Source organism: Dermacentor silvarum, chromosome 6 (assembly GCF_013339745.2).
Source record: "Dermacentor silvarum isolate Dsil-2018 chromosome 6, BIME_Dsil_1.4, whole genome shotgun sequence".
Taxonomy (NCBI): Eukaryota; Metazoa; Arthropoda; class Arachnida; order Ixodida; family Ixodidae; genus Dermacentor; species Dermacentor silvarum.
In genome coordinates, this window is record NC_051159.1 from 39,346,703 (window position 1) to 39,360,245 (window position 13,543).

Consider the following 13,543-nt stretch of genomic DNA (forward strand, 5'->3'; position numbering starts at 1 on the left):
CACAGAAGGTGCGGCTTGTGGAGGCGGGATGGTTAGGGTAGAAGCGCCAGGCTGCTCGTCCTGCGACATGCTGATGGACAGTGGGCACAAGCGGCGACCCGAACGAAGCTCCAGGGAGTAGGCCAGGGGCGTAGAGGACGGGGAACCAAGAAGCACCTCCACCACTTGTGACGTCACAGTAAGGTCGGACCTTTATTGAGCCCGAGAGACGACACGGCGAAGAAGGGCGGCGTCCACTACCAGCCTGAACAGCCTTCGACAGTCCACGCTGATGATGATGCGCCCGCACGCGCGATGAAGATGAGGGGCACACGCATGATGATGATAATGTACAGATGATGAAGAAGTGCACAATAAATGCCCACAGTACATACATAAAGATTAAAATACAATTGCACCTTAACAAAGTAAAACATCGATTAGTACAGAAAGATGCGAATGAACCCAAAAATTTACAAGATACACTACAAAAGCAAGGGAGTAACAATGGCAAAGTTGAAAAAACAAATATGAAAACGCAACAATGAATAAAAAAGCAATTCTAACTCAGCGGCAACAGTGCTATGGAGAAAAAAAAAAGCAATTGAAAAAAAAAGAGGCATACCGGCAACAGTACTACAGGCGAGGTCAATGGTGGGAGTGGCAAATTCGAAACATCAAATTTTGGCGCCTACATATTTTTTAAGATTATCGAAAAAAACATTGCGTGATCTCGCTCTCATGCAAGGTTATCCGGAAGATCATTCCACAAACGGATAGCTCGTGGGAGAGCCGATAAGTTAAATGCGTCAGTATCACCCTACACGCGCGCTAAGCTAAAGTTGTTGTGCAGTCTGCGTGAAGTTCGATGAGCGAGATTAAGGTTTACAGAGGACGTCATACTGGTGTGAATCAGTTTGAGGAATGGTGATAAAAGAGCAATGCCACGACGCGTAATTAATGGCTCAAGTGAAAGGTCTTGTTTATTTTTAGTTATGCTGGACGGATATCTGTAATTATGCGCAATGAACCGACTGGCTCTGTTCTGAATGGCTTCCAACTTATTGATCAGATATTACTGATACGGGGACCAAATTGAGGAGGCGAACTGAAGTTGAGGACGAACTAAAGCGAGATAAGCCTGCTTACGTACACCGCAGGGAGAATTATACAGGTTACGGCGTAGCTAACCTAATGACCTTGATGCATTAGCACAGATGGAAGGGATATGTGCGTACCAAGAAAGATTTGATTTATTAAAAGAACAAATAAAACCTGATGAACCAATAAGCGGCTTGTTTGCAAATTCATGAATATTACGGTGAATGCGAATGATGAACCCTTGAGCTTAAAGAGGAAATAAGCTTAGCGCGTAGCTACCTCTTTTTTACCACACAACTTTCATGACACATGAACCAAGCAAATTGTGGCGCTATAAGTCCAAGACTGAAAACGGTGTCGCGCAGTTAGAGATAGATAGTGTGACTGGGGACGATGCTTTGACTATCGCAAAAGCGTTCAATGAATGTTTTCAGTCTGTTTACACTCGCACTTCAGAACCTATCGAGCACGACGGAACGCTAGCCCATGATTCAACAATGGCGCCAGTCGAATTTTCAGAACAAAAAATTCTAAACCTTCTTTTACAAACGGACGTAAAAAAGTACCCAGGACCCGACAACATCTGAAATATGTTTCCCAGACGCTACGCAGAGCAAGTGATTCCTTTCATTTATGAAATTTTCACAGCATCCTTTAAAACTGCTAGCGTTTCATTGGACTGGCTTCGTGAAAAGATCCTCCCCATCCACAAAGGCGGCAGAAAATTACAGGTAAACAATTACAGACCCGTATCACTAACCAGCTGCTGTTTTAAGCACATGGAGCACATTATTAACAAAGCGATTATGGCTTATCTTGAAGAAAACAACTTATTGTGCACTGTTACGGGCCGGGGTTTGGTGAACCTTCAACAGCGCGTGCTTGGAGCTCGAACCAGGTTGACCATCGGAGAGGGTCCAGCAGGAAAGACGAGGTGACGTAAAAACAAAACAAAAAAAAAAAAGTTGTCGCAGTTTCATCTGAAAGGCGAAGCATCAATTGCGATAGCAAATTTGTAGAGAGCTATACGGAGTAATGATAGTAGCTTTATCAGCTGTATAAACTTGGACATGCAGCAGCACCGGCAACACGCAGAACTGTTGTCGACGCCGTCGGCGTTTTGCCCGCGTTCGCACAATATGCGTGCGGAGTTGGTGACTGTTGCCGGAGCCTCTGATATAAATAGGCACTTGGTGCCGCAGCTAAACGTCGCCTCCCTTTCCTCCCACTACCCCCCCCCCCCCCCCCCCGGTCTTTCGCGCGTCGGAAGAAGGCGCGTTTGCTCTACATATATGGTGACTGTAAAGGAGGAAAGAGACGCCTACTTCTGCAGCCCTTAAGGGAGCACGGCGAAGAACGCGCGTTTGTTCTCCGCCGTGCTCCTGAAAGAGCGCGTCCCTCGCGCCCTTTCACTCGCACATACAGCGTTCGGCGGCGCGCGGCGACGATTTCATCTCCATTGACGTCATACGGAACCTCACGGCGACGGCGACGACGACGGCGACGCCGACGGCAGAAATCTGCTTTGGAGTGTCCATATAATTGCTATCGCAATAATAACACAAGTTTATTACGTGGTTACGAGTGAGCGGTGTGCTCCAAAGAAAACACACGAGAAACGTTCAGCGTGTATGAACCTTCACGCTAGGGCAAATCAAAAGTGTGCTCCACGTGGCTGCTTGCTGGCTTTCTTATCCCCTCCACCATCCAGGCCCTCTCACCCTCTCCTGCCCCCACTGCAGGACAAGGCAAACCAGATGAAGAAGTGAGGGTGGGTGACCGTAGCGCGGTGAACGTCCCCAGCGGGGATGAGATGGTCGCAAGGCGGTACGGCAGGTTTCGTCTCTGACGTATCTCTCACCCTCGCTACGGACACATCTGTTCATGTTGACGAGCGAGATCGTTAGGCACGCCGTTTCCCACGCGTTTGCACAGTGAACCGTAACAGACTGCCCCGCCGCCAAGGGAGATCCCGATGGGCAGGAGACGGCATCCGCTGGCCAGAGGAATGACGCAGGTCGATGCTTGCAGTCGTCGTCGGTAGCCATCTTGAGCACAAAACACTGATGTTCTCCAACGTAGCTCAATTTCCCGGTCTGAGTCTAGATGCCTCAGAAGGGTCCGCAGCAGTTTCTCGTTCACCGCATGCGTCTGCAGAACTTCACCGAGACTCAGCCGCTCAGTCAGCAAGCGCGCGACAAATCCCCACTGAGCTCTGCCAGGCTTATTTCCCCGCTCAAAAGTGACAGTTTTAGCAACTTACAGCAGCACTAAATACATACATAAATTTGTTATACGCTTCGCAAGACATTACTTAACCCAACTGCGTAAACAAAACAAAACATTTCCAATCCTACGTCAGGAAAAAAAAACACGATTTTGATGAAACAATCGAGGCTGATTCTTGATCTAGGGGCTTCAACTTAAGCCATCGGCATTGCCATTGATAGTTTCCTTTTTATAGCGTATGGCATGCCATGGCACGAAAGTTATTTTGGTCCAGAGAGACTAGGGCCCGAGGACAAAAGCTCCCAGGCCAATTCGGTGGCTCCGCCCACGTATAGCACCGGTAGGCCAAACGCTTTCCCGATGTCGTGAGCTCTCCGGATGGCCAGGAGTTGATTTTGCAGGACTTCGCTGGATATGCGCCGACTCCAGTCCTCCTCATTGTTGAGGTCCGAAGGCCCTTTGGTTGGGGCACAGCCAGAACATATGATCAAATAGACACGGAGTGTGTCCACAACGTTTACATTCCGTGGGAAAATCCTGGTCAATTTTGTTAAGCACAAAAGGTGGGGGATAAGATTTGGTTTGAATAATTCTTAATGTGACTGCCTGAGCTCGGTTGGGGAGGGAAAAACCTCCTGCCGTCCCTATAGTGTGAGGTGATCTCGTGCAAAGTACTAAGTGGGTCTTTGTAGGAGCCGCAGTCATCCTGGAGTAGTTCCTGACGTGATGCGCGGCATGTGAGATCTCGCGCAGGAGAGTGAGCTTGCTCGTTAGGATTGCAGCCATTGGGGCTGACCGAGCGGCCCTGATGAGCCGGAAACCAGACTAGGTGCGAGCTATCCAGTAGCTCGTAATTATCAGTATTAAGAGTGTGTAGAAGTAAATTGTGTGCTTCCATTGAGACGAAGCCGGCTGAGTAGTTCCTAATAGCTGTACGGGAATTGGAGAAAATCGTGGAGCTCCTCCTCATTGTAATTGCAAGTGCTATGCTTGCTTCTTCGGCGGCATGAATTGAGCTCGTTCTTAGTGACGCCGCGCTTATTAATTTACCGTTCTCATCGACCCCGGCAATAGCGTAGCGGTTGTCCGATCTATAACTAGTTGCATCGACAAAAAGAGCTGAGCTTTTTTGTTGGTGCAGTTTACCCAGAATGCATTTGGCCCTGGCGTCCCTTTTGCCCCTGTTGTGAACAGGATGAATATTTCTAGGTATGGGGTCCACAAGTAATTGTGTCTCCACCTCCTTGGGTAGTTTGAGCTTAGCGACGTCTCCTCCTCGAGGCAGTATTCCGACTTCATCTAGAATTTTGCGCCTGACTTAGTGTTGGAGAGTCTTGCGCAATTTGTGACATCGAATGAGCCTCAATGAGCTTATCTATAGTGTTATGTAGTCCTAATTTGTTGAGGAGTTCGGTACTCGTTCCGCGCGGAATTCCCAGAACCCTTTTGAGTCCGGAGCGTATAAGTGTGTTTAGCTTAGCCTTTTCTCATTTCCCCCAGTTCAGGTATGATGCAATGTACGTGACATGACTGAGGAAGAATGCCTGATATGCTCTGATGAGATTGCCCTCCTTGAGACCTGCATTTCGATTTCAGACCCTGCCCAGGAGCCTTAAAGTACTGTTGGCCTGCCCTGTGAGACGGTTTAGGGCCGTAGCATTACAGCTCCTTGCGTCAATGAGAAGACCCAGAATTTTAATTGTGTCTACTCTGGGTTTGACCCGTTCTGTGATGTCTGTGATTTTGATTGGCTGAGTTTCTAAAGGCGCAAGGTTCCTAACTCCCTGTCTCCCCTGTATAAAGAGCAGCAGCTCAAATTTACTGGGTTATAGCCTGAGTCTGGTGCCCTTAAGGAAGTATTCTGTGGTGTCTACGGCTGCCTGTAGTGTCTGCTCTAGTGCAGCGAGTGACCCCCTGGGACCCACACTGTGGTATCGTCAGGGTATATGACGTGTCCCAAGCTCGGGATTTTGGCCAATTTCTCCGAGAGCCCGTGGATGACAATGTTAAAGAGGAGTGGGGACAATAATAACAAACCTTGTGGTGTGCCGCTGCTGCCTAAATTGTATGGACCGCCTGTGACTGTCCCGAGTTTGACCCGAGCTGTCCAATTAGCTAGAAAGGACCTTACATAATTGTAAAAAATTGCTTCCCAGGTTCAAGGTTGAAATTTCATGTAGGATTATTTATATGCCATCGTATCAAATGCTTTGATAAGATCCAGACACAGGAGGCCCTTTACATCCTTACTAGGTTCGTCAATAACAGCACGTTTGATCATGAGCATATGGCTTCCTGTGTGGATAATACCTTCCGAAAACAAAATTTCCCAAAAAATTTCCACCGGAATGGAGGGAGGCCAAGGTGACGTTTATACCAAAACCCGAAAAACCACTAACAAAGGAGCACCTCAGGCCCATATCCGTTACATCATGTAAGGGTAAGGTAGCCGAACATGCTATTCATATCAGGATAGTAGAACACTTTGAAAACGAGGACCTTTTCAGGCACAATCTCATAGCTTTATAGCGTATCGGAATAATGTTGCTGGAAAGCGAGACTTAAACTCGGGAGGCGGCCATTTTTGGAAGTCGTTGTTTACGACCATCTGAGAGGACAATGATCCGTTTCGATTACGAACCTCGAGCCCGCAAGATAACAAGAATAGTCGACAGCTGGGCGAGTTGGTACGGAATAATCTTTAACAAACTGCGCGGTGGGACAGGACACGAGGAAAGAAGTGAGACAGAGAAGCGCAGACTAACAACTGATTTATTGAAAGCACGTAATCCACCTTAAATAGTGTCTAGCCTAGGTGACGTGTCACCATCAACGTTAACAGCGTAGCAAAACACAAAAAACTTTCGATAAAGCCTTTAAAAAACCAGTCTACACGTGGAAAGCCACGTGAGTCAACGGTAGCACGTGGGACATATAGGTACACATACTCCATGTCAGATAGATTAATCGACGGGGGGCTAACGCACCCTCTCCCTTTCTCCTGATGCAGAATGCCTCTATTATCTTACGGCCGATGGGTCTGCTTTCCCTGGAAACAACTTCCTCCTCCTCGAAAACAGGCCTACAACCGCACTCTCGGCTGTGCGCCGGCAAATGTAAACCCGGGCTGTTGAAAGTGATCGCACATGCTCCCTTAATCTCAGGTTAATACATCTGCCAGCTCTCTCGGATTACCACACGTTACCACAAGTATGGTTTACCACACGTTAAGGGCACCTGATAAACTACGCCTATCTTACACGGCACAAGCTCGTCCCTATGTTGGATATGGCACTCATCTCTCCTGTGACGTGCCGGCACACTCTTTTGCCTTACTAAATTACGGACCTTCGACAGCTTAGCCCGAGCTGAAAAGGCTATGTGTAAACCATACTTTTATTGTGATAGCAATTATATGGACACTTCAACCGGATTTCTGTCGTCGTCCGTCGCCGTCGCCGTGAGGTTCCGTATAGAGTCCAAAGGCGATAAAATCGTCGCCGCGCGCCGTATGCGCGAGCGATAGCGCGCGGGGGACGCGCGCTATCACGGAGGGCGAACGCACGGCGGAAAGCAAACGCGACCGTCGCGCGAAAGGCCGTGGGGGTATGGGAGGGAGGGAGGCGGAGCGGCGCTGTGCTCCGGCACCAAAGGCGCATCTTGCCACTCAATCTCCCTAGCGAAAGCAAGAAACGGGAAGAGGGGGGGAGGGGGGCAGCTTCTCCTCTGCCAACAGCTTCTCCGCTGCCCTTTGCCCGGCGGTGCCGGTCGCCCGCACCGTCTCTTATCTCCTCATGACTCTGACCTTTGTATGCGCTGTGCACTCGCCGCTCAGTTTCCGTTGAAGCGATAGACCGCGCGAACATGCGCTTGCTGCCAGCGTTTTGACAGTCGTTGGCTGCGGTCATTCAGTGTGATCTATTCATGTTTGCTTGTGCGCGCTGACACCACGATTTTTAATTCAGTTAGTAAGCCAATGTGTCCAAGTTTATGCAGCCGATAAAACTACTATCCCTACTCCGAATAGCTCTCTACTAATTTGCTCTCGGAGTCAATGCTTCGCCTTTCGGGCGAAACTGCGACATTTGTTTTCCTATCTTCTTCAACTCATGGGAGAGGCCATGAACATACGGAATGACTGAGAATGAAGCGCATCTTTGACCTTCTTGTTGCCTTGTCCTTCTTTAATCACACGTATGAATTTATTACAAACTGAGCTGGTCACCTGGTGTGGGTACCCAGCGATGTTTAATCTTCCAGCCTGCATCCGAAAGCTATCCTGCACTTTAAGAAAACATTATTTTTCCAGCGCTGCTTGCAATGCGGTGAAGACTATCCCCGTATTTATTACCTTGGAGTGACTGGAAGCATAATTTAGTAATGGTTTCTTGGCCCTAGGGTAGTACGCCCAACAGACATGATCTGGCCTAAATTCTAGTTCCAAACCCAGAAGCTGAAGCTTGAATTGATGCCAAAATTCTAATGTAAACTTTAGGCCTAGGCCGTGCGTACTAAAGAATCCGAGAATACAGATGGCTGTTTCCTTATACTGTGGTCTTCTCAAAAACACCAGGTAATCATCAACGTAGAGCAATATTTTGACAGTGTCTTTCACATAGTCTTGAATGACTCTATCCACGCGGCTGAGAAAAATGTCACTGAGTATTGGGGCGACACTGGATCCAATGCAGACACCGGTTTTCTGCACGTATAGTTCATCTTCGACACCTATTGCAGTGGAATCCAAATAAAGGTTCAAAAGTTCCTGGACCGTTTCCGCTGATAAATTGCTTCTGCTGACAAACTTCGGCTCGTGACTGTGACTCGTGTTGCAGTATGTCACATAGCATCTCAGTAGGTAAGTGCTTTCAGAAGGTAAATACGGATATTGAACACTGATATACACTCTAAAAATTCCACGCTTATCTAAGCGTGCGCTTCAGTTATTTTTACACGCTTAGTTCTAACCGTGATATCTCTTCACGCTTACCGATCACGCCTACTAGGAGTATTCAGCAGCCCCTCTTCACGCTTAGTAGGCGGGATAAAGACCCCTGTTCCCACGCTTATTATAGCGTTACTATTCTCCACGCTGAGGGGGGAAGGGGGATGGGGTGAGGAGCATGCCCCATCCCCCGCCTTCCTCGCTCCTTCTCTGCACGCGTACCTTGTCGGCTTGGGTGGCTTCTCTGAAGCGAGCTTTGCTCAACAAGCTCTTCGCAGTCTCTTCAACTTCTGCTTCGACGGCGAGACTGTGACGGACCAAGACGACATGGCACTGGTAGCAGGTCGGCGAAGTAGAAGCTCAATAAGCTGCACAGAGCTTGTGCAAGACGCTCCCACCGTTGACACTGAAACTAATCGACTAAGAAGGGGCTTTGCTAAGCCCCTTCTTAGTCCACATTTCAAGGACACCAAGAAATGTAAAACGTAAAGAAGCCGCTCGGTATTTCCCCCTTTTTTGTTGCACAAAAGGATGAATGTCCTCTCCACCGTGCTCTGCTGCGCCACGCGTTCGAAGATATCGAGCTGTATATGCAGGATAGGGACGTCAGGAGGGCATTTCTCCCTTGAAAATCCTCGTGTTATGCACTCCATTTTGATTGTTGGCCCAAAATGCCTCATCAAATCATTCGTCACTGGCCTAATTTAGCAATAAAGGTGAGTGTTCTAAGCAGCCAAACGAATGCGACAAACATATTTCTTCCTCGGTAAATGTTTTATTTACAGTATTCATTCACAGAAAATCGGATACGCTGAAACATTGATATTTAAAAACAATACTTCCAGAATTAGAACATCTTCAGATCGTTGAAAAACCTTATGACTTTACATTAGCTTGCCTTAAATGCGCAACGCGGTGGACAAGTTCTTCAATCTTGTTTGCGCCTATGAAATTTCGGTGCTACTTCCTGGCTTTATAATTGACTGTACGAAGCCAAACCGTTGGCCATATGCAGCCGGATGTGATATATCTTTGATATAATAGAGGCATACGCACATCACTATAGTGCCTATTCTAGGGATGTGTCAGGGCTGATGTCTATGATTTCATGCCCACAGCCGCAGATGAGGTGCCTCCTTTCTCCCCAGACAATGCAAGGTCCTATGTGATCACTTGGCGGTGTCTGAAAAAAAAAAAAAAGAAAAGAAGCGTGTCGCGCTAACCAGAGTACAATAGGCGAAAACCTGTTTTTCAGAGTAAAAAGGGTGACTAATAACAGCTTGCTTTCTCACTGCTCTAACATTGATTGCACTTCTTCGGAAATGACTGATATCGGCCACTCTTAAAATGTTGCAGTTTGGAAGTTTTTAGAAGTTGGCGATATGGGGGAGAAAGAGCGTCAACTCACCGCAGTAATGAGCGCATGCTTTGCCAGCCTGGGTCGCAGGTATGCTTCTAAAGCGATGTATGATGGCTCAGGAAATTTCAGGATTTTTGATGCGATCTGAAGGAACTTTTTCAGTTTTTGTTCATTTTGTTCAATTCTACGTTCAAACCTTAGTTCGCTTTCAAAGGCGACCTGAAAAATCAACTGAACAGTGCGCAAAACGCATTTAGGGGAGACACATAGCTTAAACTGGCTTTAGTCGACCATGCTCTCCATAAACATAACGTTAAAGAATTCAAACTCAAGTGGCAACGTATTCGATGCAACCTTTTAATATCGGAGTGGAAATGAGTTAAAAATGCATTGTTATGCTAAATTTCCAACACAACGTAAATGAAAATTTTGACAAGAAGATATTCTACGTGAACTTGTCACTGCTAACTCCAACACGAAAAACGATTGCCTTCATTTCAAGTAATGCACTTTCTTAAGAAATGAACTATACGCCTGAAAAACATTTCCCGCGGGTTGTTGAAGCACAATAATATGTATATGACTTCCGAACATGAGTTCTTTGCAATCATTTTTCACTACCAAGCATTGTCAAAAACACCCGGATCATTGCGTTGCTACCACCAGCTATGAACACTATAAAACAACGGCTTCATCGGGTGCTCAAAGCCCTATAAGTGCTTTCCTTACCAGTTCTTCATTGAGCAGATACGTGGGCATTGCTGTCAGTGCGCCTTGACATCGGAGTGAAAAAGATGCCTTCAGCAGCCTTTTAATGTGGTTTAAAGATATCTCCGCTCCCGAAACAGCTTCTCCTTCTATGGTCTGTTAAAAAAGAACAAAAAGGAAAACTTAAGTGGGTGGAAGAACAAACGATCCTCTCCAATACATTTGCGCAGTGACGGTGAAAGTGGAGAAGCCCTCTTACGATCAGGTTATCCACAAATGAAGGAGTAAATATTTTTTCCCCAATGAACAGGACAAAACACCCTCTCCTTTTGACTGTGAATTCAAAAGAAAACTCTGCGAAGCTGCTCAAAAACCCATTAAAATCACAAATTTTCCCCTGGGTTGCTGTAAATCAGCGTTGTTTGTCGGTTACACTTGATGTGTTTGATCTTGTAATTACTTGCGCCAGCAGTGGTAAGATAATTAAATGTCGAGTTTATAGACAGCGCTAAATATAGCATGAAAGCTGCGTTTTAGGAAAAATAAGAAAACGTACTTCGATTTTGTTGTTACATAAATTATAAACAATAAATTATAAGCAAAACATCCAGAGCTCAAACTGGCTTGGATTCATGGCCTTCCAAGAAGCACCACCTTGCAAATAATATGTACTTAAAAGTTAGAATGTCCGTTCCAATGCTTTTACCTATAAATAATAAATAAACAACTGTTTAAAATAAATATAAAAATGCGAAGAAATATATTTCATGGTAACAAAGCGCAATTGATGAACTTCGCTTGCCTGCAACGTGCAAACTGCTGATTCCGGAGTAAACTCTTCAACTGGAGTCGCCGCTCTGTATCGCGTGCTTAGCTGCTGCTTCTCCGTGCCCTTTCGCTTCCTGTAAGTCAGTCCTCGTCTCGCCTCTGATAGCCGAGTGATAAAAATGCACCAAAAAAAGAAAACACGTTACAGCCTGTCTTATTAGCGTCCTAGGTGCTTACCCATTCATTTCTACCAGTGAACCGCAGACGGGTTCCCGGTCTTGGAGGTTCCCACTTCATATCCGGATATTGTTCGGCAATGCACTGCCCTAGATCATTGTACTTCCATCGCCGAACAGCGGGTGATACATCATTTATCAGGTTTTGCGAAATGCGTGGACATGTAACATGGGGTTTGTAAAAGCTAGCTAGTTAATTTTCTGCGCTAGAAAACTATACCGACACTTGTCACTTTCCGTGACATTGCTTTCCTAGAGTCACTTTCCGTGACTTTAGGAAAGCAATGAGTTCATGCCGCATCTGCATGTATAAATATTTGAGCTGACTGCTGCCAGGAGCAAGATTCCCTTCGAGAAGCGGCTGCAGGGCATTGGAAAATAGTGGAAGCTGGCGTGTCGCGCTCCATGCGTTCTTTTTGACAGCAATAATTTCGTTTCTGGGATGCTAAATATTAAAGAAGTATTAGAAACTGATAAAAAATACGACACCGAAATTCAATGTTTATTTATTTATTTATTTATTTATTTATTTATTTATTTATTTATTTATTTATTTATTTATTTATTTATTTATTTATTTATTTCAAGTTACACTTTATTGCTCCTTGCCACACAAACATCACAATAGCTCAAACCTTCACCTCCAATTTAAGGCAACATTCAAGTCACGTTACAATTAATTTGCATCACTAAAATGAGCACATAGGACACAAATAACACTCCGTCTATCAAATGCACAGGCTGTGTGCAAATGAACAGTTTACAGCTCCACAAATAAACTAGTGCTTAGTAGAACCATTGTTGCTGTTCATATATCATCATCATCACTGTCATAACAATGGCCTTGGAAGATGTGTTCGCCACAACAATACACGAGGGATTTATTACTAAAATTGTATGACAACCGGGCAAGTGAGCGCAGAGAAAAAAGTGCAAGTCACATGAAAGGCTGCTTTAGTGCAATGAAAAAACACTAATGGTCAGAAAAAGGTAAAAATACTGTTCAACAGAATATTCTATTGTCTCACAGTACATAAACGTAGTGAGACTGGATGAAAACGAAGACGCACACTGGAAAGGTAGTCATACTTTGCACACTGGAAAGGTAGTCATACTTTGCAGACATTGTATGTCATATCTAATGCTTTAGTGGGCGAAAAAGGTACAACAGTTATGACATTGTGTGGTAGGGTATTATCGCGCTCAGTATGAGCTACAACGAGAAAGCGCGTGGCAAAGCAGTTGCGTGTTGTACCTCATATACTAGGCGTGAGAGTATATTCTGCGTAAAAATAATGCGTACAGTGACTTTCACTAATCGCAATTTGCCCGCGGAATTCTCAAGTGCGTCACACTCGAATGTCTGTCATGTGAAAACAGAATGTACCAAGTTCTGTAATTCTGCAAGGACTGAGTTTTCACGAACAGAGTGGCAGGGCCATGATCTCCCGGCTTTAGCAGCGACTGAAGTCTACAGTTAACCAGCGAACATTATGAATATTTTGTACCCTATAGTGAAGCAAATTGTCGGAATTTGCTAACAAATTGTCGGTGCTAACATATGGGGCAGAAACTTGGAGGTTAACAAAGAAGCTCGAGAACAAGTTAAGGACCGCACAAAGAGCGACGGAACGAAAAATCTTAGGAGTAACGTTAAGAGACAGGAAGAGAGCGGTGTGGATCAGAGAACAAACGGGGATAGACGATATTCTAGTTGACATTAGGCGGAAGAAATGAAGCTGGGCAGGCCATGTAATGCGTAGGATGGATAACCGGTGGACCATTATGGTTACAGATTGGATACCAAGAGAAGGGAAGCGCAGTCGAGGACGGCAGAAAACCAGGTGGGATGATAAAGTTAGGAAATTCGCAGGCGCAAGTTGGAATACGCTAGCGCAAGACAGGGGTAATTGGAGATGCAGGAAGAGGCATTCGTCCTGCAGTGGATATAAATATAAGCTGATGATGATGATGATGATAGTGAAGCAAAAGGGAGTAAGAGAGAGCATATCATACATTATAAGTAACAAATGAGTTACGGTAAATGTTTCGAGCAGTAAAGTAGATACCTATACACTTCGGTATGAAAATTATGCCAAGGTAAGATGAGACGAAAAGTGAATGGTAGGCGGAATGGCAAGTAAGCTATCAGCTTTGGAGTACGTATACATAAGTGGGCCATGGGTGTAGAAACTGGTTTGAACAAATAACCCTAGT

The 13,543-nt window shown here is 45.7% G+C and overlaps 1 protein-coding gene across 1 annotated transcript; it reads right to left on the bottom strand.

The window, feature by feature from the left end:
* Positions 1–9,323: 9,323 nt before the first annotated feature.
* On the bottom strand, positions 9,324–10,472 carry LOC125946222 (uncharacterized). The gene is made up of 3 exons (XM_049668779.1): positions 10,344–10,472; positions 9,663–9,833; positions 9,324–9,437 (listed from the first exon to the last, which is right to left on the bottom strand). Exons 1-3 carry the CDS (start codon positions 10,371–10,373, stop codon positions 9,324–9,326), a joined length of 315 nt encoding a protein of 104 aa, XP_049524736.1. The 5' UTR covers positions 10,374–10,472.
* Between the last annotated feature and the right edge of the window lie 3,071 nt (positions 10,473–13,543).

Coding starts and splice junctions, on each gene's coding strand:
- LOC125946222 (XM_049668779.1), bottom strand. CDS start 10,373: ATGCCCACGTATCTGCTCAATGAAGAACTG. Junction 9,834..10,343: donor ATCTGCTCAATGAAGAACTG/GTAAGGAAAGCA, acceptor TTGATTTTTCAG/GTCGCCTTTGAAAGCGAACT. Junction 9,438..9,662: donor AGCATGCGCTCATTACTGCG/GTGAGTTGACGC, acceptor TTTTTTTTTCAG/ACACCGCCAAGTGATCACAT.